The 19806-nt window shown below is 46.8% G+C and overlaps 1 protein-coding gene across 1 annotated transcript in view; it reads left to right on the top strand.

Annotated features, from left to right (window-relative positions):
- The first annotated feature begins 530 nt into the window (after positions 1-530).
- The window catches only part of NAT8L (N-acetyltransferase 8-like (GCN5-related, putative)), a 46051-nt gene continuing 26775 nt past the window's right edge, over positions 531-19806 (top strand). The window contains exons 1-2 of the mRNA XM_015424915.1: positions 531-576; positions 609-773. Coding sequence (XP_015280401.1) covers positions 531-576; positions 609-773 — 211 coding nt within the window. The remainder of the gene's footprint in view (positions 577-608; positions 774-19806) is intronic.

Here is a 19806-nt window from a genome sequence, read left to right as displayed (position 1 = left end):
AGTTAATTGGATCTGGAAAGAGCTTAAATGAATGAAGCACGTTTTGAAGGACCTTCTTTACATCCCTGTGCACCAGCTACAGCCATCAGTCAGCCATCTTGTTGGCTGTTTCATCACTAAGGGGGTCCCGGCTGGCTTTGACCAGAGCCCGGGCGTTTTCCATCGTGGCTCTGGATCTGGAAGAAGTGTGTGTGTGTGTGGGGGGCTCCTTGGAGATATTCAAGAGGTGCTGCAAGCCCCGCCTGTTTGCCAGGGCTTTTTTTGGGGGGGGGGTTTGACTTGGCAGCCATCTTTTACGGTGGGGAGGAGGGGAACGTTCGGGGGGTTATTTTATTCCTGGTTTGAACGGAAAATGTTTTTAACTATTCTTGTAAGCCACCTTGAACCTCGAGGAAAGGCAAGATAATATGTTTTAATAAATAAATAACTGTTTTAAAATTAAATAACCTGCATGCGGAAAAAGAATTAATAGTCACCTATTGTACAAATGAGTCTTGCTGATATTTAAAACTGTATAAATGTTGTGACTTATGGGTTTGTATTCCGAAACCAACACTCGATTCTCTTTTCTGACAGGTATCGTTTATTTTTCTTCCTTATCTCCATAGTCATATGCTTTGTTGTGACCAAGTCCTTGGTGGTGTCCTGCTGTTTACCCATCTTTCTAATGGGTATGAGGTACTACTTCAGTAGAAAAGTTATCATCAGCTATCTGGAATGTGCCCTGAATACGGACATGTCTGATATTGAGCAATATTACATGAAATCGCCAGGTGAGTAAGAAGTCCACGGAAGGGGGTTGATCAACCAGCCCCGCTTTGTGAAATAAGATATTGAAACGTCTTTTTTTTTTTAACGTACCATCGAGATCGAGGAGTCTTTAAATGCTAAGAATGCAGCTTGTATAGACCGCCCAGATACGGAGCAGAGCTTTAATCCTTAAACCCGAACTCCAAAAGAATGGGGACAGTCTTTCTTTCTCTCTTTTTTACTTACTTGGGTTCACAGGATAACATCAGAAGCTGGGAACCGTATGAGATGCCTTTTATTGTACTGTTATTAAGCATATCGTATTGAAATATTATTTATTGAACGATAATTCTGTTTGATGGGACTCTCTCTCCATTCCGACGGCTGATAAAAGTGGCACGTGATGCTTTAAAAAGAGGTGAAATGGGGAAAACTCTTGGAGCAAAAATGTATCAAGCCGCCCTTTTGGGTGTTTGTTGCCTTGTACGTATCCATATTCAAATAGGTTTCCCACATCTAGCTGTATAGAAGGCTCAGTAAGTCCAGGGAATACTCACCTGCTTACAAAAAACCAGTGCTTTCCAAGCTCCAGTGCTACAGTTGGGGCAGGTGTGTGCAATTTTATTTATTTATTTATTTATTCATCCATTCACATTTATATTTCGCCCTGCCCGCAAACAGTCTCTGGGCAGATCACAGTCAAAACTTAGGCCTTATGGCATCACATCAACATAATAATAACAATAACAACAACAACAACAACAATAATAATAATAATACATTGAAAACCATTAAAACAACGTTAGGACAATATACACCAGTTTTGTACAGTCTCCAGTACTGGTGTCACTGGATTCCAAGGCTGTATAATCCAGCCTGCAGAGGGTACGCAGCTCTCATTTGCCTAGCAGGCCATGTTTACGTCTTTTTCAATAACCACTGAATAAGAATTGCTGAGTACTTGATTTTTAAAGCCCGGAAGCTTTTGTAATGTGCAGTGTTCTTTAAAATCTGGTTTTGGAGTGTATACGAGTGTGGGTAGTGCTAATGATATTTGTCCGCTTTGTTTCTTGTAAGCATAACGAAGTCCCCAAATAACGAGGGGAGAGCCTTCTGTTTAAATGTAGCATTTTTGCATAAGGGAAGACACATGCAAAGAAGTGAGAAGAAAATAGAATCTGAAGTTGCAATTCTAAGTACGTGCTCCGGTGTGGGATTTCTCTGTTCTGAAAATGTGTACGGTATTGCATTGACATCATCTTAGTAACATTGCTCAAGTGAACCATTATTAGGTATTAACATTTGTAATCATTTAATTAATGACCGTCTAGGGTTGCCAGCCTCCAGGTGACCCCTGGAGATCACCTGGAATTGCAGCTGATCTCCAGGCAATGAAGATCAGTAACCCCCTGGAGCAAATGGCTGCTCTGGAAGGTGGTTTCATTTGGTGTTACACCCCACCGAGGTCGCTTCACAAAACCTGCTCTCCCTAGGCTCCACCCCCAAAATCTCCAGTAGTTTCCTGGCCCAGAGTTGGCAACCCTATGACCTACCCAGCAAAGCATGTTCGGTTTGTCGGGAAACTGGGAAAAGAAGCACGTACACTGTCACGTATGACTTCGGGGTATGAGAATTTTGTTTTGTCCTAGTACAGGCTGCTTCGCATTCTGGTTGAACATCAGCTGCAGTTAACGGGTGAAGGTGTAGGGGGGATTTGCTTCCGGGGAGGTTCAGGCCCCTAGCCACGGTGTGCAAAAAAGGGTGTGGTGCCCCATCAATCATTTGTCCTGCCCCTCCAATCAGCATTAGGGGTTGGTGTGAAATCTATCACAGTCTTTCAGGTGTAAATTTTCTATGTAAAAAAGGAAGGGATTGAGGTTAAGTGTGAATCCTGTCATAAATTTTCCAAGGGTGAATTCTGTATGCAGTTGGCTAGAACAGAATTAGCAGTTAGCAGGGCTGAAGAGTCCTGATTTTAAAAGCCTGTAAGGGGGGGGGGAGTGAAATCACACTGGAGTAAAGCAAAGATGAAGGGACAAAAAAGGTGTTGTAGCAGACTCTGAAGAAAGTAAAGAAAAAGACAGAGAGAACAGGACAGCGTTTCACAATAGTCCTGTAGAACTCTTATTGCCGGGGAAATTATTTTTTTGACAGAACAGGGGACAAATAATAAGGAATTTAGGTCCAGAGGTAAGTGAGCACAAGTCTTCTTTTTGCCAATGGGTGCGGTCAGATGGCGTGCTGGGAGCAGTTTAAATTGCTCCGGCCCTGATGCGGTTTTTTTTAACCTGGAGAATCGCGATCACACTCACCTCTTCGCTGCGGATCGCTGCGCAGCAACATTGCTCCCTGCCATCCACACGCGGGAGCGTGCATCAGTGTTGTTTCTCTCTCTCTCAGTTTGGGCATGCGCACAGGCAGCCATCTGTAGAACTAAAATTTTTGCGCATGCGCAGAACAGCGATTTCCACTTCAACCCGACTGCTGTAACACTTCCCTTTAAACTTTAAAGGAACACTTCCCTTTAAACATTCACCCCGAAAATGGCCTCCGTGAGATCCCAAACTCATATAACGGCTAAAACTAGGCACCGTTTAAACATTGTTTTTAATAACGCGGTGGCGGAGCTCCGCCTATGCGCACACCGCCAAAGCTTTAAAAAAAAATAGTGGGCAAAAAGCGGACGCCTCAGGCAGCTTTCGAGCAGAGAGGGGGTTTAAACCAGAAGTGGCTCGAGACCGCAGGAGCGATCAGACGTCAGAAAAGTGCAGTTGGAACCAGAGAATCAGGAAAACACCACTTGGGGACCTGGTATCAAAATACTCCGGGTTAAAGCGGTTTTGAGCCGGAAAGCGACGGCTGGGGACGGGAGGCAGATGTTGACTGTGTGATCACGCAGATAAAATCCGTTTCTGAGGCGGGCCAAAAGCGGACTAAACGGCCTGTCTGAATGTACCTAATATGTGCTAACCCACAGGAATCTCATTCACAGGGCACCGTTAGAAGTCTTGAGTCCGTGATCTACAGAGAAAAGAAGGTTGAATTTACAGTTTCAGGTCTCAGTAACTGGAAGAAGGCTCTCATGCATCTTTAATCCTGCAAACTATGTAAAACAGTTGCTTGGGACTTGGGAGGCCATTTTTATAAAGCTCATACAGAACAGGGCTGTAGACTGTGCCACAGGGGACATGCAGATCTGCCCTCGCAGAGGAGGGAGAGCTTGTACCTGAATAAAACTTGGTCTTAAAGGTGCCACTGGACTGTTTTGGACCGGGGGACCGGGGGGGGGAGGGCTCTGCAACTTACGTGGCTGCTTCTTGCTCTGACTGAGGGCTGCTGGAAACAGGGGGTGGGGCTTGATGCATGTGCCCGCCCCCTGGGCTCTTTACTGCTGGAGCTCCGCTCCTGTGCGCTCCTGCGGGAAATGACCCCTGGTCTCAAGTAGAAAATTGGTAAATAACTAATAAAGTATAAATAAATAAAGAATAAAGTTAATGAATGATGATGGGCTGGTCACCACTGTACTCATTCACACTCCCCCACATAAAAATTTTCTGGCTACGGACCTGGAGGGGTTATGCATTCCAGAGACTGACTCCACTATTAGTAGGGGGAAGGGTCATGCTGAGGATATGGTCCATCCTCAATACCCCATAGTCAAGAAGATACTCCGTCACGGTCCAGCTCAGTTTGGTGTAGTGGTCATGAGCGTGTATGCTAATCTGGGAGAACCGTGTTTGATTCCCCACTCCTCCACATGCACCTGCTGGTGTGACCTAGGGTCAGTCATAAGTTCCTTCAGAGCTGTTCTCTCAAGGGCAGTTCTCAAGTGAGCTCTCTCAGCCCCACCTACCTCACAGAGTGTCTGTTGTGGGAAGGGGAAGGGAAAGGGATTGTAAACTGTTCTGAGACTCCTTCAGGTAGTGAAGGGTGGGGTATAAATCCAATCTCCTCCTCCTCCTCCTCCTCTCAGTATGGGGAGGAGGGATGCGTAGACCATAAAATCCCACAGTATGTTGGGATGAAATCTGTTGAAGCATGACAGAGAATACAAATCAATAAGAAATAGGGGATACCCTGGAATGGTTGTAATAGTCAACCAGTTTGGTGTAGTGGTTAAGTGCGCGGACTCTAATCTGGGAGAACCGGGTTTGATTCCCTCCACTTGCACCTGGCTGGATGACCTTGGGCAAGCCATAGTTCTGTCAGAGCTGTCCTTGAAAAAGAGCAGTTCCTGTCAAGAGCTCTCTCAGCCCCACTTACCTCACAGGGTGTCTGTTGTGGGGAGGGGAAGGGAAAGGAGTTTGTAAGCCGCTCTGAGACACCTTTGGGTAATGAAGGGTGGGGTAAAAATCCAATCTCTTCTTCTTCTCTTCAATTAGTCTCTCCAATCTCAGAGTGGATTAAGGATATCACCTTTGTAAGTGGGCATGAGAATGTCATCATGACTGAATGTCTGGATCATCCTAAAATCCTCTCTCTCTCCTCCCCACACATGCAGACACAACTTTCCCCCCCTGTTTGTCCACATGTGTGTCGATTGAGTGATACATATACAACCACTGATTAATAACCCAGTACTAAGAAAAACTGATGGCTTTTATTTGAATAATGCATGGTTTCCCTCTTGCAGTTTTAATATTAATGTTAAGGTTCTGTTCTGGAGACTGTGGGGGGCAGCATTTGATAAGGGGGCAGCATTTGATAAGGAACTCTTACCAGATGCCCTGGGATACATCTGAACTTCCGGGTGGGGGGGTGTCTGCCACCACTTCCCATTGGGATGGAATTGCACGCGTGAGCTGGCTTTCCATTACATTGTGAAAAGGTGATGTTTCTGGATGAGCTGGGTGCAGGGGAGCTACTGAATACATAAACGTTCTAACGGAACTCAACGAGCAATAAAGGGTCCGTTACTTTTCTGCAACTCAAAAGGTTGTTTCAGCTTTAGTTGTCCAAATTGTTGTTGTCAAAACCTGGGAAGGTATTAGTACTGCTCTACTGATGGTGATGACAGGGATTACTTCAACCTGGTTTTCAGAACACACGGTTCCTGCGTAGGCATCCCACTTCATGTAGGAAGTAGAGAGATGCAAATACTGATGTACAAAATAATCCTAGTCCTAGAACATTGCTCATCAGATCTCATTCCACTGATTACATCGATTTACACGTGGTAATCTGCCTTCAGTCTCTGTTAGAAAGGCAGACTATAAATATTAGTAAGTAAATAAATAGATAAAAAGTAACATGCTGGATTTGCTAGGGGCCCCTCTCTTCCTGTTGCTGATTTCGGGGAATACGCAGCAGATGATTTGGGGGAATACGCAGATCAAGAAGGAAGGCCGTCACTCTAGCATCTTCTCTCTGTAGCTTGTTTTTGGAGGTACGCTGCTTCTGAACATGGAGGCAGGGCCGGCACCAGCATACCCCGAGGTGGGGCAACTGCTGGGGCCCAGGACATGTGGTGGGGCCCACTGAGGGGGCCCCCCTACGCACCTCCCCTGCCATTTGTCTGTACCTGTTTTCTCAACTGCACATGTCACTGCAGGAGGGCATGTGGGGCTGCCCACCTGTGTTGGCACACCTGATGGCAATTATGTGAATTAATCTGTATTTCATTCAAATAATAAGTAAAATCTCCTCCCCACCCCCATTTCTAGGGAAATCTGGTTTCGGAGGGGTGTGGCTCCTACCTCTGACTTCTTACATCTTAAAGAGAGGGTGAAAGTGTTCCAGTTTTGCAACGTGCCGGATTTTGTAATGTAATTTCTTCTCTCCATCAACCCCCCCCCCCCCCGGCCCATGAGTGATGCTTACAGCTGGGTTTTGCTCTTTACAGGAAGTCTGCAAGTGGGGTTTTAGTTAGTGGCAGATCTTGGGGTAGCCCCTGTCTTCGGAGGCAGGGTCCTCAGGGAAATCCACCTACCGTAGTCCCCAGATTACCACGCAGCTCCTCTGGGGACCGATATTCCCCTCAAAGGAGCACCTTCATTTGTTTTGCCCCTTCCTGCAAGAATTACTTGGGGGAGAGACCTCCACAGGGACAACTTGCTGTGAAGAAAAATGTACTGCTGCAGTTGCCTTGGTAACACCTCATAATGCAAGAAGGTGCGATTTGACATCACCGTGTTTGTGAGCTTCCGTTCAGCGTAGGGGAGCAGGGACAGCGACGCTCAGAGGAGAACGCTATCACATCCCACCTTTTGGGTTGGTTACAAGATGGCTCCTAGGGGCAGGGGAAGAGGTGGGGCCGTTGCCTCAGCAGCAGGCAAGCCGCTCTTGGGTGGCCTTGATTGGCTGAGGGATTTGCCAGTCAGTAGGAAGAAGGAATTTATAGACACCTTCGGTACGTCCTTGGCCGTTGAGCTACTGTGGTTGGAAACTCTTGCCTTCCTACTCTGTTCAAAACATTTTAATGCTGCCTTTCTACCAGATCCAAGGTGGCAAATGTAAAAAAAAACATTAAAACATTTCAGCAACAAAAAAAGCGGTTAAAATTACAAAATAGTCGTGCCTGTCCTGTGGCAATAAGGGTCAATACTGTGAGTAGCAGGTGTCTTTGACACTTGTTTGCGCTTCTGCCATCTCAGTTGCTTCCCCAAGCAGTTATTACACCCTCAGCTTTTTCCAATCATTCTGAGGCAGCAAATGTGTCCCACTGTGGAAAATGGTTTCCTAGTCCTGGCACATCTCAGTATGGTAAACATAATCGTAAGCATGCATTTGTTGTGTATAAAAGCATTCTGCATAGACACTTTCATGATACTGCTCTACGACAACCAGGGGTCATTTCGTAGAAAAAGAGGCGCAGGAGCACATTAGTATAACTTATTTGCATATGGCACACCCCCTGACATCACCGGAAGTGTGTCAGAAGGCAACACCCACTGCTCAGGCTCTACTGGACTGTTTTGGATTGCTAGCTATTGGGGGGGGGGGGGGACAACAGCAGAGCTGACGCGCAGAGGAGGGAGAGCTTGTACCTGAATAAACCTTGGCCTTAAAGGTGCCACTGGACTGTTTTGGATTTCTAGCTGGGGCGGGGGACATGCAGATCTGTGCAGGAAGGAAGGAGGAAGGGAGGGAAAAAAGAGAAGGAAAGAGGGAAAGAAAGAGAAGGAAAGAGGGAAAGAAAGAGGGAGAGAAGGAAATGAGGGAAAGGGAAAGAAGGAGAGAAGGAAAGAAAAAGAAAGAAGGAAGGAAAGAGGGAAAGAAAGAGGCTTCTTGCTCATGGCCTGGAGCTGCTGGGAGCAGGGGGTGGGGCTTGTCGCATGTGCCCGCCCCCTGGGCTCTTTACTGCCGGAGCTCTGCTCCTGTGCGCTCCTGCAGGAAATGACCCCTGATGACAACTGTTCCTCAGGAGTTATGGCCGCGGGGATGATAAGTGGCCCCACACTGCTTACCTGAAGTGTTGTCTCCTCTCTTAAAAGGGCCCTGTTGTGACTCTTTTCTGCTTTGAGGCAATGCCGTCATTATTTCTCCAGGTCTTTCCTCTTGACTATTTTTCCCTATGAAGCTTTCAGCCTAATTCACTGGGTCAGCCACTGCATTTGTCTCTGTTACCTTTCTTCCCTTTCCTCCGTGTAGACATTTGGGTTGCAATGTGGGGTCGCTGTTGAAGTTAACAAAACATTGCGCTTGAAATGTAGAATTAAATGCTTCCCCTTGCCCTAAAGCACTCGGTAGCGCTTGGCGTCTTCTGTCACACCCTGTGATATTAGTGCGCCAGTATCAGCCAGGAAGCTGAGTGACTCGGCTGTAATGGTAAAAAAAAAAAGGGCCCACGGTGACATCAAGGAATGTGGGAGTCGAAGAAAGCATTGGTTTGGTAGTGCTGTGGTTCACTTCTGAGAGGAAATCAGAGTTCTGTGAGGGTTTTAGTTGAACAAAGACAACGTATTTTAACCTATTGTAAGCCGCCCTGAGCCTGCTACGCAAGGAGGGTGGGATAAACATCGAATAAATAAATAAGATAAAATTCATCTGTTTCTCAAGTGTGGGTCCATCTGTGGATATCTAAATCCACTGATCTGGCCCACACGGAAGGAAAGGAGATTTTTCTCCAAACTTGGGGCACCCTCAGGTTTGCAGAAAAATCGTTAACTTTTTAAAAATACATTTTTGGGAGGGGTTCAGTCCCTCTGCGCGCACACAGAGAACTTTCCAGACAATGCCGCTTGTGAGGGGGTGCGAGGATTGCCAGAGAAGGTGGGGGAAGATTGACCTAGAAGGGGCGAAGGAAGATTGTTAAATAAGGGGTGGGGGCAGAACGAGAGGGGGGAACATTGACAGAGAAGGGGGAAGAGGGAAGGAAGCTAAGTCGGGGAGATCCCAACTCCCCACTCGTATATTTATAAAGTGCCACAGCAGAGAACAGACAAGTGCATATGAACAGATGACTACATGGGGGAGCGGTGGCGCAGGCAGTACAACGCCTGCTAGTAACATCTGTAGCAAACAGCCTCAACGGCTGTTCGAATCCCCACCGCGGCCGGAGTGAGCTCCCGGCCCCCGTCCCAGCTCCCGCCAACCCAGCGGTTCGAAAGGTTAAAAAATACAAGTAGATAAATGGGTACCTTCCCTAGGTAGCAGGGGGCACCCACCTCCTGGTTCCGGGCCAGGAGTGTTGGCAGCGGCGACGGAGACGGTAGCGGCAACAACAATGGCGGCAGCGGAGTTCCTGACCAGACCTGACGAAGGCGGAGCCACGGTGGTGCGAGCGCAGGACAGCGCAGCACGGCAGGAGCCGGAAGGATGCAAGCCGGAAGCTGCAGCCGGAGGGCGGGCGCGCACGAAGGAAAAACATCGAGCTGTCTGAGGTGGTGCTGGTCAGCTGAGGACGCCAGCATACCCCCCCCCCCGCAGCCCGCCGGAAAGAAGATAGAACGCGCCGCCAACAATTAGGGGAAGTCCCTCCCCTAATAAGCTGTGGCCCTAGGTAGGTTAACTAGGTAGGTTAACTACTGCTACTATACCAGTAGCAGTACACTGTAAACCGCTCTGAGACCCACTAGGGGTCATGGGCGGTATATAAATGCAATGTAAATTTTAAAAAAAAATATACCAGAGGTGCTGAACTCATTTGTTATGAGGGCCGGATCTGACATAAATGTCATTTTGTCGGGCCGGGCCAAAGCCATGTGTGCCATAAGCTCTGAGTTGGTGTATCCTCACTGCAAGACCCCATAGGCTGGGTGTGTGTGCAAAGGAAAACCCATATGGGCGGACTGCAGAGCCAGTGGTGCAGCACTGGGCAGATGTTCCCACGCTGCTTGACTGCTACAGATGAGGTTGTTCTGCCACGCTGAAGCCACAATTGGGGTGGCTCCACCCACTCCCCCATGAACAGTCTCTTGTACCCTCCTTTGCACTAGTTTCTTGCAGGCTGCATAACAGCCCTGGAAGGGCTGGTTCTGGCCCCCGGGCCTTATGTTTGACACCCCTGCCTTATACTGAAGGAGAAGCGAGTTATACCCTTTCATGCCCATTCAGCCAACTAAGAAGGGTGGAACTCTGTTTGGAGTGGCACTGGTAGTGGAGCGGCTGCGCTGAGATCCTGAGGTCCCTGGTCCAGATCTCAGCTCTCAGCTCTCTCTAGGTTGCCTTTCAGTCCATCTCTGCAATATGGATGTAGTAATGTTGGCCTGCCTCTCAGGGCTGTTGTGAGGTAGTGTTACATTTGGAGTGCTTTGGAAGTACTAAATGTTAAGACTGAGAGGCAAAGCCGAAGGATTTCTAGCATGACAGCTGATGTATTTGTAGCCATCAGTGTTGGACTAGGATGTGGGAGACCCAGGTTCGAATCCCCATTCTATCTTGGAAGCTCACTTGGGTGACCTTGGGTCAGTCACCCTCTCTCAGCTTTAGCTACCTCACAGGGTTGTTAAGGGAATAAAGTGGAAAAGGGAAGAATTATGTTTTAAATTGGTTTGGGTCCGCATGAGGGAGAAAAGCCAGAGATGAATATCTAACTAATAATGATTTCTGTCACTTACACCAAGATTTGCAGCTTTACAGCTATCGCAAGCACGTAATGCAGAATAAATATATTGTATATGATCGGGGGGGGGGGTTGTTGTTGTTTCAAAGTCAACAATTTTCTGTATCAGACTTGCAATGTGAATAAACTTTTAAATGAGCCGTCGACATTCCAGCAAGAATGTCCTCACCATTTGGGAGGGTGCAAGAAGTGATATAAGGCAGGAAATATGATTTGTAATTTTTAATTTACACTTACGAAGCATGAGATATCTTTCAACCAAGTACAATATGCATAACAGTAATCTAAAAAAAGGATAATCGAGACAAGGAGCAATTATTAAAAATTTGCCACACACAAAAGGAACCCATAATAAATCTACAGAGTTGTATTTTTCCCTGTTCTTTAGAGGAGATGGCATCTCTTCAGACAAAAAAAAAGACTGAAAGAAATCCCTGAATGGATTGTTCCCACTGGTTGTGATGGACACAATTTTTAAAATTTTTACCATACTGAGAAATTTGGATTTTGGAAGGAGGAAGTGACAATGCCATCAGTTGAACTTTGACCTGGAAGTGTCATCATAAGACCGCACATTACAAAGTGATAGGGCTGCCAAGTGGGGGTGGGTGTCGGGTAAACCCCCGCTTTGGAGGCCCGATTTCTGCCGCCACGGAATCGGGCCCGGGGGGGAACTCCGACGGAATTGGGCCCCGGGTTTTCCCTCCGATGGTCGGGGCCACGCCCTCAACGTGATCGACGTTGCGCGTCATTTCCGGTGATGTGCTGGCGGCGCGTGCTCGCACGTCATCCTACGGCTCCCGGAGCCCAGCGAGGCTCCCCTGCCGCCAAGATAAATAGACTTGGCAACCCTACAAAGTGATCATATCCTTGCTGAGTTCTGCCCTCCCCCACCACAACTCCAAATATCTCCAGCAATTTTCTGAGCCTGTTTTGACATTAAGGGACAAAGCAGACATGATGGGGTGTGGCCATTTTTAGATGTGTTAATAGCAGCCCTTGGGCCTCCTAGGTAGGAACAGGGCATTTGCACTCAGCTGGGGGAAGTTGTTATTTTTTTAAAGATACAAGAAGGGGGGAGGGTGGCTTAACCAAAAAGAATTGAATTAAGAACCAAAAAGTTAAAGAAGTCAGAATGTGAAGGGCCCAATAGTTCTATATCTAAACTTAAAACACAAACAGAGAGTACTCCACCTTGTTATACCTCTGAGGATGCCAGTCACAGCTACTGGCGAAACGTCAGGTCCTACAATGCCAAGACCACGGCCAGACAGCCCGGAAAATCTACAACAGCGAATGAACTCCGGCCGTGAAAGCCTTCGACAACACATTAAAACACAAATCTCACAAAACTACACGTATTCAGGGCTATTTTTGGGCAGGAACGCACAGGAACGGAGTTCCGGCTGGCCCCCGAGTTGGCCACGCCCAGCAGGAACTCATTAGCATAATAGGTCACACCCAACAGCAGAAACTCATTCGGATTGGCTACATTAGGGGTGTGTGGCCTAACATGCAAAGAAGTTCCAGCTACAAAAAAAGTCCTGGGTTTTGACAATAAACAAAGTAAACAGAATAAGAAGCAAAAGATGGGTGTGGCTGGATGACCACACTTCTGGTAACATGGGGTGTGGCCTAATATGCTAATGAGCTGTGCTGTTAGGGTGTGGCCTAATGAGTTTATGCTATTGGGTGTGGCCTATTATGCTAATGAGTTCCTGCTGGGCTTTTTCTACAAAAAAAGCCCTGCACGTATTTATTACAAATTAGATAAAAAACTTTAGCCCCCCCAAAATAAATGTAATTGTCACTTGGGGAACAAAAAGTTAAAAAAACCGAGATGCTAATATTTTCTGAAGCCTGTCTTAGCGGTTTTTTCTCTATGATCTTGTATAGCTCTTCATATAGTCAGATTTGTTGGAATTGATATTATTATTGATCACTCTCAACGCCAAAAAAAAGAAGAAAGAAAAATGTAATGGTTAAAAAAAATGCTGTTGTATTTCAAGTAATGTATGATCTCCATCTCTTGAGTTTTTAGTGGTTTTCTTTACGTTCTCCTGTAGTTTGTAAACTCCCCTCCCTTGTTGTTTCTTTGTAGTTTATAGAAAATGCAATTAAAAAAAACCCTACGGGGGGGGCTAAAAGAAACAAAAAAACCAAACAGTAGCCTCAAATCAGAATAAGATCATACAGATTTCAATCATAAACCGTTTTAGACCCTGACCAAACGCATTTTGGCCAATTGGCCTTCTTCAGTGGTCAAACAATGCTGTTATGCAATGGCTCCAAGCATTACAATAACAATAGTTATTTCGGTCCCTGCCACACAGCAGGAAAAACAACGGCCTAAGTGCGGCTAATCTGAGCCGCACCAAAATAGAGATGCCGCGGCGGGATCCCACGGATCCCCTGAGCCGCGGCACCATTGCTCCCCGGCACAATCCGGGGAGGAAGCGACGGTCGGGAGGGGGCGGCTGCCAAACTCCGCATGTGTGAGCATGCGCAGTTCGGCCAGGAGCCGGGGATGCGCCGGCGGAAGGACACGCTGGCGATCCCACAGCCGACCTTGATGCAGCCTTTCCGGATGAACCACCCAGGTAGGTGGTTTATTTTTGGTGTGGGGTTTTGGGCGGAAGGGCCGGATCGGGGACGAGTGCGCAACGCTTCCCAGATGTTGCGGTGGGATCGCGCCCGTTTGCTGCGCCCCCGATCCGTCCCTCTCCCGGCCCAAAACCTCTCTTGTGACCGGGGCCTTCTTAAACTTCGACCAAGTTGAAATTGTTTTATAATCAATATCTGTGACCCAAGGCAGAGATCTAATCCAGGGGCCTCATTTTAAATAACCTGCTGCCCTGGCCAGGTACGCATGTCTTGAATGGTAATTCAGTTGTGTACCTTCTTCTCCTGGTCCTCAACATATTTTTAGATGCCATCTGGAGCCAATAGTATGTAATGGTTTTTAAAAACCATTTAGCCCGACACCATCCCCCTAATTTAAATGAACCACAGAAGGTGTTCATTTGCTTGGGGCAAGGGAATGTAAATACCTATGGGGTCCTTCTAATTTTTTCTCTGCAGGGAAAACAGATTTGGTTGAGTAACAAATTAAAAACTGATGTGGGACGAACCCTCCACAAATATTACAAATGCCAGTGTTCCATTTGTTGTCCCCCCCCCCCAAAAAAAACGCACTTGCTATTAACAGATTAGAAACGGCAGGATATTCACGGATCTCTCACCATCATGTTCAAGTAGAATCCAGTATGGTCATTTATTAAAGCTGTGTTTAAATATTACATTTTGTGGGACTCATTACCAGCTTCCCTGAGCTAAAGAGCAACGATGAGTTTGCCAGAATTCATAAAGCCCCATAAAAATAGTTGAGGAGAGAATTTTTATGCTTGTATCTGTTTCTAATGACCACGGTGAATTGAATAGCTGTGTTTGTTCTCTGATATTGTTACTCATACATCCCAGAGGCAGCTGTCCTGATCAGTGTTCCCTCTAAGATGAGTTATCGTGAGCTATCTCACAGTCTTTTAGCCTCCGGCTCACACCTTTTTGACTCAGCTCATGAAAGATGGCTCCAGAGAAGACTAATTTGTGCAGCAGCCAAATCGCTCGCTCACAACTTTAATGCCATTAGCTCACAAAGTAGAATTTTTGCTCACAAGACTCCACAGCTTGGAGGGAGCATTGGTCCTGATCAAATATTGTGGTGAACATATGTGTATCTTGCGTGTGTGTGCATAATCTGTTTGCAAGAAGGATCCTATGCGCATTCACTGTACCAAAAAAACTGAGGACCCGTACCTGGATAAACACGCTGTTTCAATCACTCGTTCAGCTGTTCGTGCATTGAACGCAACATGAGAATTACACCAATGTACATATAAAGGGAAAAAAATCCAGCGTGACTCATGAACAGGGCTAGTGTTTCTTGAATTCCGTTTTCATCCATACCTCCTCCTCTCCCCTCAACTGACTGTGAAGGTGATACTCTTTTCTGACGTCCGCACCCATTGATTGTTCCCTGATAGATGGGGGGTGGGTGGGACCCGATTTGTCTCCTGGAAGTCCAAAAGGATTCTTTCAAGGCCAGAAAGAACGGGGGTGTATATGCCCCCCCCTCCAGGAAGCATAGTTCAGACATAAGAGTCATTGCTGAAAAAACTTTCAACATCTCTCCATTTTAAAGAAAATTTGCCAGTCCTTAAAGAACCAGTACCCACTCCAGAGAGAGGAGTAAAGACCGAACAAGTGAAGTCAAGCCAAATTGGGGGGGTGGGGTGAAGCAGAGTATTTATTCTATTTATTTTATTTTATTAGATTTATATACCGCCCTTCGGGGCTCAGGGCGGTGAACAACAATTAGATAATACACTTAAAACAATGGGATAACAATTTACATATAATTATCATAAAATACCATGTAACCATAAAACAATCAGATGACCAATCAAAATCAGGCCAGTGATGAAAATTGGCCAGAAAAGCTGGGCAAAAGAACTAAGGGTAGAGAAGCTGGGGGGGGGGGAAGAAGAGGACGTCCACTGCCCCAACCAAATCCCCGGTGGAAGAGCTCCATCTTGCAGGCCCTGCGGAACTGCGATAAGTCCCGCAGGGCCCTGATCTCACACGGGAGCTCATTCCACCAGGCAAGGGCCAGCCTAACATCATACATGATCTTTAATTGGAACTCTTGCTGGTCATTGCAGAGGAGTGCAGCGGACGTCCGCACCCAATTCTGCCCCTCTCCCGCCTCTTGCCTATTTCTCCCGAGACTTAAGATCACTTGCCAGCCCCTCTTGTCTTTTCAAATCAACGAACATTCGAACATTCGTGAGAAGTTGTCATGTCCACGTGGACTGAGCATAGATAATGGAATTCACTGCCACAGGAGGTGGTGGTGGCTACAAGCATGGACAGCTTCAAGAGGGAATTAGATAAGCATATGGAGAAGAGGTCCATCAGTGGCTATTAGCCACAAGGTATAGATAGGAACTCACAGGCCGGGGCAAGGGATGCTCTGTCTTCTTGGTGCTTGGGGGGGGGCAACAGTGGGAGGGCACCTGGTCTTTTTGGCCACTGTGTGACAGAGTATTGGACTGGATGGGCCATTGGCCTGACCCAACATTGGCTTCTCTTATGTTCTTATGTTCTTATAATATTTCTAGTTCTTGAAGCAGCCGCTTCATCCAGGATTGCTGTCCCTGTTATTGAATCGTGCAGGGCTTTTTCCTTCCTTACGTAAAGTTAATGGGGGGGGGGGGGGTGTTGTAAAAGCCAAAGTGCTCTGTTTTCTGTAAGTGGAGCAAGAAATCGCTTTGGCTCCCTGTCCCTGGTTGCCAATAATGGTAGTACTCAGAGAGATCATCATGCCAACGAATCTCTGTGCAGCCTCCTGAAAAACTGGGCTTTGTCCAGAAAATGCATTCGATTCCTGCAATGTCTCTAAGGGCCAGTGTAGACACAAACGAGTTGTGTATCATGGGCATGTGCACCCCCCTAACAGGGCAGATAAGTCCTCCCTCCCCCCCAGGCTGTTTCTGGTAGGGAACAGAGCACAGGGAACATAAGAACATCAGAGAAGCCAATGCTGGATCAGACCAATGGCCCATCCAGGCCGACATTCTGTGTCACACAGTGGCCAAAAATACCAGGTGCCATCAGGAGGTCCACCAGTGGGGCCAGGACACTAGAAGCCCCCCCCAAGCACCAAGAATACAGAGCATCCCTTGCCCCAGACGAAGAGTTCCTACCTATACCTTGTGGCTAATAGCCACTGATGGACCTCTGCTCCACATGTTTATCCAATTCCCTCTTGAAGCTGTGCATGCTTGTAGCCGCTGCCACCACCTCCTGTGGTAGTGGATTCCATGTGTTAATCACTCTTTGAGTGAAGAAGAAGACTGAAGTCGCTTCTCCCCCCCCCCGGCACTAGGTCTCAATTCAGATTGGGCACCTGTGTTGTTTGGGAAATTATCAGTATTAAACATGAGCCATTAAATTATAGGGTTGCCAGGTTGGGAAATACCTGGAGATTTCGGTGGTTGAGCCTGAGGAGGAACAAATTTAGAGTCCAGTGGCACCTTTAAGACCAACAAAGTTTTATTCAAGGTACAAAAGTTCGTAGAGTGCCAACACTGGACTCTAAATTTGTTCTACTGCTTCAGACCAACACGGCTGACTGCCTGAGCCTGAGGAAAGTGGCCATTTTCTCCAGGTGAACCCATCTCTGTCGTCGGGAGATCAGTTGTAACCCCAGAATATCTCCAGCCACCACCTGGAAGTTGGCAACCCTATATTAAAACAGCATAAAACAACACTAAACATCTACATTGTAAGCTGTCTTGAGGTCTGTAAGGAAGAGAGGCAGCTAATACACGTTTTAAATAAATTAAATAGAATAAATCCATCCTCAGGCAAGAAGCAGATCATAGAAAAAGCTTGAAGGTAACAGAACCTTTGTGTTCAATGCCTGGGTAAAAAGAGCTGTTGTGGCCTGACAAACAAAAGACTGTAGAATTTTCACACCAGGTGAGCCTGAAAGGGGAGGGCATTCCTAAGGCAAGGGGCCACCACTGAAAAGCCCTGTCTGTCATGGGCACCGAGACCTGGACTAGAGAAGTCTGAACTTGCATCATTTTCAGTTTGATTTTCTTGTGCGGACAAGACAATCCAGCTACGTATTATTGCTGTATTGCAACAACATACCTGATTCTGCTTCTTCAGCTCTTCTGTTGACAGCCCTGGAGTATGTGCGTGTGTGTTTGTGTGTGTGTGTGTGTGTGAGAGAGAGAGAGAGAGAGGAGTGTGCATCTGGGGTAGGTGGGTGTGTTGTGGGCTCATGGAAGTCTGAGAGTGGATATTTGTGTGTGTCTGCCTTCTTCTGTTTTTGTGTGATGGGGGAAGTGTGTCAGTTTGCATCTGCTCTAAACGAGATTAATGTTTCTTAGAACATTACAGATACCAATGTTTGAAGTGGGAGGGAGAAATGAAGTGGGATGAGTTATCATTTCAAATTAGGTTGCTAGAGCAGATGGCTATAAAAGGGAATGGGATGATGTGTGGAGGCTAGGTCTGTCAGTGGCTACTAGCCATGGTGACTCAGGGGCTGGCAGAAGCAGCAGACCTCCATGTACCAGTGTTAGGAGGCAGCATTGGGGGAAGGCCTACCCTCAACGCTGTCAGACTCCTGGGCAAGTTATTCTCAACAACACTGGCAGTGATATGTTTATTGAGCTATAAGCAAGGTCCAGGTCTTAACAGTACTGTGTCAGTTCTGAAGATTTTGGCGGGTACAATCATAGATATAGGTAATTCAAATGTAACCCCTCCTAAGGCCCACTCATACGTCACATCCACTCCGCCTAGCCCCCAGCGACTCTACACCCCTTCACCTGGGAAATATACGATGCCATTATCTACAAAAGCAAGCTGGCACCAAAAGTTTCAAGGACATTCCTCTGGGGATGAGAGGAAGGCTTCTTCAGAAGAATTACTCTTCTAAGATAGTGCAGTCACACACTCCACACTCACACCCTCTACCTAAGGCATTCCCATCCCCCAGCATCTATGGCAAACTGAGCAGAGCGAGGTTTGACAGAGGCCCTGTTTGTTGGCCCTCCAGGGTGACTGGTTGGCTGCTGTGGTAAACAGGATGCTGGAGCAGGTGAATCTCTGGTCTGATCCAGCAGGGCTCTTCTTTACCAGATGAGGTTTCTGAGTTATCTTCAAGAGCTGACCCATGCAGACTACGTTACAGTAGTCTAGCCTTAAGGTTACTGTGGCATGGATCCTTGTGGCTAGATCGAACCAATCAAGGCCGCTAGCACACCATTCCTCCAAGCTAAAGATGGAAGAACACATGGGGTTTTTTTGCAACTGAATCAACTTGATTCTTTAGTAATGCTAGATCAAGTATACCTCCTAAACTCTTAACTGAGTCAGTAGGCTTCAGTTTTTCTAACCCAAATCATCTCCATCTTGACAGCGTTCAGTTTCAGCTTGTGCCCCTTTAGCCATTTAACCACAATAGCCAAGTACTGGCTCAGGACAGCTGTAGCAGTGTCAGGAGGTCTGGGCAACAGAAAATACCTGGCTTCCAAACCCATGCATGATCCACCCAAAGGCCTTTATGTAGTAAACAGTGTTCCCTCTAAGCTGCGCTGGGGGTGCTGGCAGACAAAATTTCAGTTCCTATTCAGACATTGTCGCTTCCAGCTCACAAGCACTTTTCCTCCATTGGAAACAATGGAGGATGGGGGCACCTCCTTCTGGGGCCCATAGAATTGGACCCCCTGGTACAATCTTTTTGAAACGTGGGGGGATTTTTGAGGAGAGGCACCAGCAGGTATGCTGCACATTTGGTGCCTCTAATTAAAAAACAGTCCCCCCCAGATACCCCGGATCGGCTCTCCATTATAGCCTATGGGGCCCATTGATTATAATGGTCCCCATAGGCTATAATGGAGGAGGAAAAAAAATATATATTTTGCATACCCCTGTTATGCTTTTCAGTATAATTTGTAAGCTGCCTTGAGTCACAGTAAAAGTGGGATATAAATATTTGAATAAATAAGTAATTTGAGCAGGCTGAAACATTTAAGCAACTCTACCTTGCATCCTGAATTCCTTCTTTGCAACCCACCCTCTCACCTTCTAACTGGGATATAATAACTCAGATATCACCATTCTGACTTGTCTCTAATGACTCTGGAACTTTGACTCTGGAAGGCACATACCCCGGAAATCTTGTTGGTCTCTTTTAAGGCGCTACTGGGCTCAGATCTGGTTGTTCTACGGCAGACCAACACGGCCGCTGTCTGAACACTGTCAAAGGAGCAAAGGCTCATATAGTAGTTTAAAATCAAGGTGGTTACACTGAAGCGTGCTAATGGGCAGTAGTAGAGTTCTGATACGGGTTGAGGTGTGAGAATTTGGGGCTCGCAGACAATGAAATAAGAGGAAGGGGGAAATGCACTCACATTGCTGAATACAGAACTAAGTTTGAGTCCCGGGGCACCTTTAAGACTGACAAAGTTTAA

The sequence above is a fragment of the Gekko japonicus genome, unplaced genomic scaffold, assembly GCF_001447785.1.
Source record: "Gekko japonicus isolate JY-2015 unplaced genomic scaffold, Gekko_japonicus_V1.1 scaffold1478, whole genome shotgun sequence".
Lineage (NCBI taxonomy): Eukaryota > Metazoa > Chordata > Lepidosauria > Squamata > Gekkonidae > Gekko > Gekko japonicus.
This window is presented reverse-complemented; position numbering and strand designations above follow the sequence as displayed.